The sequence below is a fragment of the Xylocopa sonorina genome, chromosome 9, assembly GCF_050948175.1.
Source record: "Xylocopa sonorina isolate GNS202 chromosome 9, iyXylSono1_principal, whole genome shotgun sequence".
Classification (NCBI taxonomy): domain Eukaryota; kingdom Metazoa; phylum Arthropoda; class Insecta; order Hymenoptera; family Apidae; genus Xylocopa; species Xylocopa sonorina.
The window spans coordinates 10848743-10858860 of record NC_135201.1 but is presented as its reverse complement, the minus strand read 5'-3'; the positions used below and the strand labels follow the sequence as shown (position 1 = coordinate 10858860).

Sequence of the window (10118 nt, the reverse complement as noted above, 5' to 3'; positions counted from 1 at the left end):
TAGTCACAATTTTTGTTGATATCGAGAACTTCGTTCTTTTGATAGTTTGGGATAAAAGCAAGTATTAAATATCCATTTTGACGAATTCTATTCGATGTAGATTACATCTACTCCGACGAGAAGAACAAGAATACGTACATGAGACCGTGAAGTAGTGAAAGGCAGATGAAAGTAAGTAGTAAAATCGAATAGCAAGGCGAGACTATTTATTGCCTATTCAGTGATAAACTGCACGAAAAAGTATGACACGTCGTCCGGCGAAACCGCCGCAAAACATAATTCATTCGCGCCCGAACGGGTTCTCATGCAAAAGACGCCACACGATCGCTGATCTGAGTATTATCGCTTACTTTCAGACGATATTAGGGACACATGCAGCTTTTAAAACAGCATGGAACGAGAGAATGATAGACTTTCCGTTTCTCTCATGACTGTTTAACGCTTACATGCGTCTGCCTCGTCCAAGAACTCGGCCATTAATTGTTACGACGACCGAGGAGAGAAGAAAAGGGAATTTTAAATCATCAGGAACCCGCCTGTGTTGCTAATATCACTATCCTTATCTATTCTCTAGCTTATTAGTATCTATTCCTTATTTTACGCGCTAATCATCAAACGAGTGGGATTCAAGATACATATATTATGTGTAATTCATTGCATGAAGTATAGACACCTGGAATAGAGTTGTAGAATGTATAATCACTGTAAAAATGATCGTACAAGAGCATGCGCTCGTACATATATATATGTACGAGACGCTCAGATGACAGTCGTGAAGAATCTGAGGTGTAAGAACGATCGCGTGCTCTAGTACGATAATATTTGCAGTGATTATACACTCTGCAACTGTATTCCAGGCGTCTATACTTCATGCAACATTATACTAGGTGAATATAAAATGTATCGCGACCGCAATATTTTGTTCGATTACACGCGAGCATAATTCAAAGGATGATAAATCGAGTTGGCTATGCTCTCCATAACTATACCACGTTCGCTGTATGCCCACTGACTGTACCTCGAGTAATCATATACTATCCTTGTTTTCTGTCACCTTGTTCAGATCATATTCGCCGCTAGCAAACGCATTATCGGACGGCTGTGCATCGGATGCTGGTCAAGCGATCTTTAAGGCGATCGTAGCTCTCTTCGAACTCCTTTGATGCGTGGGGATAACTGGAGCTACCAGTTAAGTCAAGTGTATCGCGTCGGAACGAAGTAGTACACTGTTTCTTTCCGGAGTGCGTGCATCGAATCGAGGTTCCAGAGGATTGGCAGAGCCGTACAGGAGAACAGAGAAAAGCATCCTGGAAGTCTGTTACGCGCGGGAACTACTACTCAACGACTCGTTAATTGACGCACAGAAGACATGAAGCTCTGTCATTTCGTAAGGAATCTTTCTTTATAAATTCTCATTATTTTCCGGAATTTTTCACCCGTGAAAACTTGCCAATCCTCTCTTGCAGTGTACGCTGGAAAAATGATAATGTGTGCAGTGGGAAAATTTGATTAAATGCATATGCAGTAAAGACCAAATAGTTATGTGAAAAATTTCAATGTTCACAGTCTCAATTTAGCTTATGTAATTTGCTGTTGTAATTGTTCGCGGATAATACATGTGTGACACTTAGAAAGACAATTAAATCTACAATGCAGTTTTATCGAACAATTGAAAGTATACTTGAAATAATAATGGTTGTATATAGAATATATGTTTATCATTATTATTACTTATCTCATTATATTCTTCGTGCTCTTTATTGTATTCGTGTAATTATTCTCAGGTGCATAGCTGCTCCATGCAATTGCATTATCATTTACTCTTTTGATTAATTTTTGCAGCTGCTAAAAGTATTTACTTTTGATTAAATGAAATATCAATGAGATTGGGAAAGAAAAAAAGAAGTCGAGCTGTTATAATTTTCTATGATTAAATCTCGAATCTCATTTCTATGGGAGATAAAAGAATTTTCCCTATTTTCTTCTTTTCTTTTTAATTTCAATATACGCGATAGTCTGTTTTTTTCAAAGTATAGTGAAAGAAAGGAAAACATATATGGTATAAATTGCTCATTCTTGCAGGGGATCGCGGTTATATGGATAGCAACCGTGACAGCGACATTGGAATCCGATTCCCATGGGAACTGGGGTAACGAAAAGGTAAACACGAGGAACTTTCCTACACCATAATACGCTGACGATTTGCAAATTTTCCCAAGAGATTTCATTTTCCCAGCTACTGAAATGCAGTTGCATTCCGTTGGAAACTTCGAAGTGGTACATCGAAGTTTCATGCATCGCATAAACGCTAACGAAAAAGTTCAGATTAGATAACTGTTTGATGCAATTCAAGAGAGAAATTTTATTCCGCGAGCGGGAGAAACGGCGTGCAGAGGTCGTACAAGCACGTCTACCTCGAGGAATCCACTAAATCGTTCGTTCTCCACCCCTTGTCGATATCTCCATCGCATTGAATTGCTTAGAAAGTTTCTTCCACCTGTTGGATTGCCATGCGCTAATATCCCATTTAGCATTACTTACGATGCTCTTCCGAGTTCAAAGGTGGCCGTCTATTGACTTCCTGGCGCCGTATCGATCACACGTACGTCCATACCTTTCAGTCCGTATTATTTTCTTATTCAAATTCCAAGTAAAACGTTCATTCATTTCAGTCCATTTTGAGGAGACGAAAATTGATAATCTCCACACTTAGCCAAAGTTTCATAGCTCGAGGAGCCTCGTATACGCGGGATAAATCGAGGACAAGAGAATAAAAAGGAAAACAGCAACGATTTATTTTAATGAATACAAATCTACTCTCTTTCGAGGCTGGACGTTGACCCAGCCCGCCTCCTCGTCGCTTTTCGACTGTGTTTCGCAGAGATCGTTAGCCTACGTCACATACTGATAGCATCGCACTCGTTTCACTCCCCACGTTCATCTTGTCCTTGAGAATGCAGCTGGTAGAACCGTCCTCAGACCAGGAGTTACTTTCGACACGAGACAAATAACGGAGAACAAGTTTCGTTACCTTACGTAAAACGGAGAACCTCTCTCAGGAGTAACCCCCGCGGTCCGAATAGACACGACGCGGGAACATCCTTAACCTTCGGGCATAGAAATCTTTAACCTCGATCTACTTGCGGGCGTCGCATCGTCCGAGTGCTACTTCGTGTAATGTCTCGACGATACTCGCCTCGGAACGTGTTACAACTATTTTGATAGCCTCTTCGATTAACTGTTCGGATATGCAGAATTGTCTGGCACACCTTCTCGAAAGTTTTCATCGGATAAACGATATTTACTGCCATTCGCAATGCAGGATTAATGCACGCGTGGAGCGCCTGTGAAGGAGCAATCCGTCGTGCGTGAATTAACCGAGTTCAGCTGCGATAATAATGGTTCTCGTCTTTCATATATTTTTTTATATTTTCGATAGAAAGATTTACGTAAAAATTGTAGAAAGGACGGGTTTATTATTGCTGTATTTTCTTGTTTCTTCTAGAAGGTATCCCTGTTGCTGTCTCATAGATCGTCGATATGAACGGCCTTGCAGTCACTTCATCCGCAAGTTTTAGGTGAAAGTTGTCCTTAACCTTCGCACGTTGCCTAGGTCATTTCACTCGCGTCTCATTCTCTTCCGACAAGCCTGTCTAACAATGTGCAGCTTACACTTTCCTTCCATACCTCTACTCAGAAACGTTTACCTACTCGGTACCGGCTTGTCGTTACACGCTTCGAGAAACGACTAGAACGCGTGCTCCCTTTTAGCTTATCAAGAAGAAGTACCAAAGCGATCGCAGTCGTTGAATGTTGCGAGAACGATATATAAAACATAGCGCATTCGATTTCTTGGAGATTTACTTTTTTAAGATTTAGTCGACGAGAAGGTATAACTGTATTTGCATCTTTATGCAGTATTGACACACAGAATTCTTGGGATGACAAGATTATTTCGCAGTAATACTACTTTCTCTTCGAATGTAATTCTGTAGGTCACTTGCAATTGCATCTGGCTGACTCGAAACACGATCCTCCGTAATTAACTGGCACAATATTCATAAACAAAAAACGTATTGAATCCTGAACTCTTGGAAGTGGTAATTAAAGTGATTCCTCATTTTGCTTTACAAAGTGCAAAGGAGATGCAAAAGATGATTTAAGAAGGTAAAGTGATATCGTTAACGATCTGGACAGAGTTGTGAATGATTGTACAATTAGATCCGAGATTGTTTTAGAAGTCGAGGATTCCAAAATTGTTGGGACAACGAAAGAATCTCTTCGGGCAAAAAAAAACAGGGAATACTTTCTCCACGTACTTTCGGATGAAAGCTGGAGCGAGGGGTTGACCCACCTACTGTCAAAAATGCGATGCAAACGATCCGACTTGTACCCTTTCTCTTTCTCTACGCCTCCTACTCCTTCGCAAGGTAATCGATCCTTCTTATACACATTTTTCTTTCTACCTTCTCTGCTCTGATTCCTAGTCCCTGTTTTACTCTGGACAGTAACGTGTCATTTCTAATTGATCGATTATTCCCAATATTCTCGAAAATGCAGAACAAGTGAAAACAGTGTTGACTCCGCGGCAAGTTTCCCGTTTTGGAATGAAAAACCTTGAGGAGCGCCCAAGATCCAAGAACAAGTTTCACCGGTGGTTGTTTCCGGCAATTATCGGACCAGTCCTCTAGAAAATTCATCGAACGCGACAAATAAACCCAAAGACCGGCAAATGAAACGCCATTCTACAAATCGATAAGTGTAACGGTGATTAAAAGTATTCAAGGAGCCAATCTTGCGAAAGGATTATCGTTAAGTGGTCGTTTCTAGGCGCCAGGGAAGTAATAATCGTAACAGCGATCAAAATTGATATACGGCTGAGAGAATGTCTTAATCAGATCTTGACTAAAATACTTTGCTTTCAACAGGACCCTCCATGCACGGACTCTCACTGGTTTTTCTTTTGCGCGAGCTGCAAGAATGCAACGCGTGTCTTTTTCCTGTTTCGCCTTTCTTCTCGCTCGAATGGCACGGGAGAAAGGGAGACCGGGATTAGTATCGTAACGTCCACCTTTCTCTCATCTCGGCTCGCCAGCTGCGTTATTTTCAGCCTCCTCATACCCCACGCCACTCCGCTTAAGCGAAATTCATACGTTATTGCCACTTACTAACCGCTCTGCGCCTCTCACAGCCCCCTACGATTCGTCGTGCGCTTCCAAAAAGTTTGATTTTCAATTAATCAACGAAGCGAACTCTGCATCTACCAAATTTCAACTCAACTTCAGTCGATATTCTTTTGCATCTTCGAGGTATTTATGAAAAATGTACAAATTTTGCAAACTTCTAAGGGGTTGCGTTTAGTCCATTTTCTCTGATTCGTTCTAGCTCGAAACAATTTGACGATAGAGCTTTGAATGGCCACGCTAGTTTCACCAAAGGTGTATTCTTACCAAAACCACCAATGGGCGATGCTCTACTCTCGTCTGGCCGCAAGTTTAATTTCTAAAGCATCTTCGTGATCTGTTTTCTACTTCTACTTGGAATGAATTGGGTCAGGCGCTCGGCCTCGCCCACTGCCTCGTGCCTTGATGACTGGTACAGCCTGTCTGTACAGCAGAAGAGTATCACTTATCTGACTGAAACCTCCTTTGGTTGTTTTTTCTAACTGTAAAAAAACCTTTCTTCTCGCAAGAGCCAACAAGAAAGTCGGGATATCACCAAATAGTTCTCCGATCGATAAACATTTTCTTTATTACATTACAATTTTCGAACGACTCTATGAGTTTCGTTTCACGGATAGAATATTACAACAATTTCCAATAGACCAACCAAAGCGATTGTATTTTTTTTCACAGGGCCACTTGGAGTACAGCCATGGACAGGAAGTATCCAAGAATGAAACAATAGAAGACACAAAAAATGTGGAAGATCGGGCTTCAAGTCAACACGAAAGACTCTTCAATTCTTCCAAATCGAATGAGCTTGTCAAGGAAGAAAGAGAAGATGCAGCCGTGAAATTTATCGATAGAAACGAAGAAAATCGTCAAGCGGTTGGTATCGATTAAAGAATTCAAATTGGATGACTGGAGGCCCCTCGTTTAAGTGGCTGTACCTATGGCTAATCAATTGGTTTTTGAACGAGCCCGAGGAATGGCGATTTCCTCGCTTTCCCTTCCTGGATTGCTGGAAAGTAATTCACTTTCGATGCTACCAGCACTGGCTAGTCATAATGAAAAATATTCGAGTCATTCCATTCGGTAATAAATACGCATGGAACTTGCTACTGAACTTACTGAATTCTCATCGTAGTCACATCTACCGAGACTGAATTAGAGGACGTGACTTTCATGTGCACGATAACAATTAATTCCATCGAAAATTTGTATTTATTCCAATTTAACTGGATCGCATGCAACTCCAATTCCAATAATTTCCTCCAACGCACGCTTTCGTTAGCACGTAAAAGGAAACGTCCTCGTGACTGAATTAGTACTGAGCGAGCAACCATCCATCATGCGAATGCACGGTTATTCTTTGACTAAACGCGTGTAACGATATCATTCTGTTACTCCTACTTATTGTATGCTATACTTAAATAATTGAATACTGTTCCTCTTTACAGAATGAAACCCAACAACAATTTATCAAGCAAGTAGTTCAACCGTACGTTCTGTCCTTACAGGACGAACAAATTCCAAGAGAGATTTCAAGCGAATCCTTGGGTAATATTTCGAGGCCAACAAGAACCAGCCAAAGTGCGAGCAATGAGACTATCACAGTGCAAGATTCAAGTACAACAGCTAAATATTTTCTGCAAGAAAGTGGTTTCAATGATGTGAGCCAAACAGTTTCTGAGGAAAATCTAGATGTTGAAAATATAGGGGAGTTTGGTCAACGAGTCCACCCCCCGTATGCATTTAGACAGAGGAACAACGATAACGCTGGACGATTCAGACTAAGACAGCCCCTGAACTCGACATCCCCTTTCGAGGAGCAAAGGAGGCATCATAGAAAGGATTTCCATTCGTATATATCAAAAAAATTGAATGCTTCTGACAGCAGTGCAGTTACATTTTTAAAGCAACGTCATTCTCCTGCTCTGACAAGGGCTTTAGAGTCGCAGAGGGCCTTGAAATTGAAGGAAACCGAAGCAGATCATCCCGATACATCCGTTTCAACCAAAGACGTGCTTACATCCACTGCTGCTTCTACGACATCAGTTTCTTTGGGCAAATTTCTAGGGCCCATTGTGGTTCCTGACCTCCCACGTCAAAACAAATACTCCTACACTACCACACCGTATTATACTGAAATCAATGAGACGTCGGAACCAACTCCAGCATCGGTGGAATCATCAAAGCCGAAAGTTTCGCAAAATGTATATCCAGCCGCCTCATCCATCGCTCTGAACCCGCTACAAGTCGGTGTTGCACTGATGAACGCAGGGCAGGACCATAATTCTGTCAACGAGCAAGTTACCTTGACAGAGGAGTATCCGCAAGAAGATGTTGGCACTCTACAGGTCACTGACGTCGATATTACCAGGCTAATTCAAAACGATGCTCCAGATTCGTTAAATTCAAGCTTTCACGGTGATCAGGTGTCCCAGCAGGAGCAGATTTCTGAAGTTGTAGCCACAAACATACCGACACAGTCTGTGGAAATCCAGAAATCGATAGAATTATACCACACTGCACCTGTACAGGAAATTCATTACCCTGTGGAGTTCATTCCTCACGTTCCACAGCCTTTAACGAAGCAACGTCATCAAGGAGAGTACAGAAAACCATTGAGGGGACAATTTAAAGATCAAAGGCCAGATCAGGTCAGTGGTTACAAGATCAACGAAATTTTTGATGAAACTATTCCTTCCAACAATAGCAACGAAGCCAGTCGATACGAGTATAACGTAAATGAAAACGTAAATGAAAACGATGTTGTGTATGCGGCAAGTAGTGGCCAGATTGATCAGACTCTGGCTGTGGCTCGTCCTGTGGAAACAAAATCCGTATTTGGAGCCAAGGAGCAACTGAACAACGCTCAATACGATCAAGTGGTTGTTAAGTACTCTAAACCCCAAGAAATCTCCGAGATAAGCATCAAACAAAGCGAATACGAGCTACCAAAAGCACAAACATTAACTGCGACAAAACCACAAAGAGGAAACGACGGTTTTCCGGGCCTGGGAAATCTGGAAAACCTGCAGGTGTCTCAGGAAGTACCCGAATTCTTGTTAACGAAGCCTGTAAGCGAATCGCTGTCTGAACTGAGGCTTCCCATATCGCCTCCGCAGTCGTATTCTGCGGAGAAAACTGTCCACGCGCCTCATTCGGTGGACGTCGTCGAGAAAAAGATTCCGTTCCCAGTGGAGAAAGTCATAGAGAAGCAGATAACGATTCCTCAGCCATTTCCTGTTCATGTACCTATAGACAGAGTCGTGGAGAAGCAAATTCGAATTCCATATCCTGTCCATATTGAGAAGGTGATCGAGAAGAAAGTACCGTTTGCCATTCAGAGGTTCATTATACCTCTACCAATTCACATTAGAGTCCCTCAACCGGTTCCACTTCCGTTGGAGAAGGTGGTAGAGAAACCTGTGCCGGTTCCGATGCCTGTAGAGAAGATCGTCGAGAAAATCGTGCATATACCTAGACCGTACTCCCCAGAAATTGAGAAAAATAGACCATTCTCCGTGGAAAGTACTAAACTTGTTAAATCCGGCCCGATTTACAACGTGCAGGCTGATGGTAATTATCAGCAAGTGATCAGACAGAATTTTCAGGCACCTTTAGCGCCCGCTTATGGGGCTGAGAATGAACAAAATTACTATAACACAACGACGCAATTCTATGGCCCAAGTTACCTGGCCCTGAATCGCCCCTCTGTTAGACAACCATCGATACACTCGTTGCCAAAAAAGTTTGGCTCGTATGGGATTCAGTATCCCCATACAATAACTTATTCGGTGAACAATGGTAACTTGATGGCCTATGGCAGGGCGTCAGACAAGGACAAAGTTAAAAATGAGTACATTGGACCAGTGCCAAGGAAGGTGCAAGTTTCACTTGGGATACAATCCAAGTCATTATATTCGACGCCAGATATTCAGGCGACGCTAAGGAGAACGAGGCAGGAAGCTATGGTGGGGAACACTGGTAGTTTTAGGCAGTCGAAGATGGAATATGGCTTCAAGCCGCCCATGGTGCCGTCTGTCCAGTACGACGAACAAACCGCAACGAAAGTGGAGTAATTCAAACGCACTTGGGAATGTATTGCTTGAAACTATCAGAACAAATTTTCGGATACCAATTGTACGACGAATTTTGTTACGCCTTTGGAGATTTTCAAAAGTTAGTTTCGACGAAAGTCCTGCACGACGCTTCTTCCCCTTTTAGTCGCCTTTTACGACAAGCAGGGGCTACTGTGGGTGAATTCTGATCCCCACCGCACAGGGAGATTGCGGTTTCTTAAGTATATAGTCGACGAAAGCGTCTTCGAAAAGAAATACCTACAAGTGAAGATTAACTTCGATCAACGGGAACATGAAGTTCAGTTCGCCTCACACTACGTTTATTACTTATATTTACAGAATTTATCTTCATAATCATTATTAGAACGATGTAAATACAAAAGTTTAGTAGAATGTATTATATTTATTACAAATGCGAATGTACTTTTGCAACTATCTTATATAATGATGAGATGATTATAACAGATTAATTATATTTTAAAATATAAGTAAAGACTGAGATAAGTAATGGTAAAAAATAATGTACTTAACTTTCGTGTAGTGATGTATAGAAATGCATTTCTAAATTCTATCGATCCTTATTTCTTGCCATTGCGCGCAACATTTTCACTTTGGATAACTCCGATCTTATTAGAAGTTAAGGTGCTCTCTTTAAGGATATATATATTTAATACTTTTATATTTTAATTGATGTACGCTAACTGTTAATACGTAAAGATATTGTTATCTCATTTTTGATTCATTGTAACTTATCTGTAATGAAGGTATCAAGTAAACTTGTTTTCATTAAATAGGGTAGTTATTTTTAATTGCCCACCGTCCTCAATTTCTCAATCAACCTATTTATAGGTAAAAGAAATGCACAGTG

At 41.3% G+C, this 10118-nt stretch overlaps 1 protein-coding gene across 3 annotated transcripts; it reads left to right on the top strand.

The window, feature by feature from the left end:
* Positions 1 to 673: 673 nt before the first annotated feature.
* LOC143427612 (uncharacterized) lies at positions 674 to 9254 on the top strand. 3 transcript variants are annotated; one of them, XM_076901871.1, is made up of 6 exons: positions 674 to 788; positions 858 to 887; positions 1081 to 1387; positions 2083 to 2160; positions 5856 to 6050; positions 6623 to 9254. In XM_076901871.1, the coding sequence occupies exons 3-6, from the start codon at positions 1370 to 1372 to the stop codon at positions 9248 to 9250; spliced, it is 2919 nt and encodes a 972-aa protein (XP_076757986.1). In that variant the 5' UTR covers positions 674 to 788; positions 858 to 887; positions 1081 to 1369; the 3' UTR covers positions 9251 to 9254. The 3 variants fall into 3 exon arrangements, with proteins under 3 accessions (XP_076757986.1, XP_076757987.1, XP_076757985.1); XM_076901872.1 differs by lacking the exon at positions 858 to 887 and having other exon boundaries at positions 747 to 788; XM_076901870.1 differs by lacking the exon at positions 674 to 788 and having other exon boundaries at positions 794 to 887; positions 1064 to 1387.
* The last annotated feature ends 864 nt before the right edge of the window (positions 9255 to 10118 follow it).

What these genes read in the sequence shown, in the direction of transcription:
- LOC143427612 (XM_076901871.1), top strand. An exon ending in GGAACTGGGGTAACGAAAAG is followed by an intron (nt 2,161 to 5,855) that starts GTAAACACGAGG and finishes TTTTTTTCACAG; the next exon opens with GGCCACTTGGAGTACAGCCA. An exon ending in ACGAAGAAAATCGTCAAGCG is followed by an intron (nt 6,051 to 6,622) that starts GTTGGTATCGAT and finishes TCCTCTTTACAG; the next exon opens with AATGAAACCCAACAACAATT.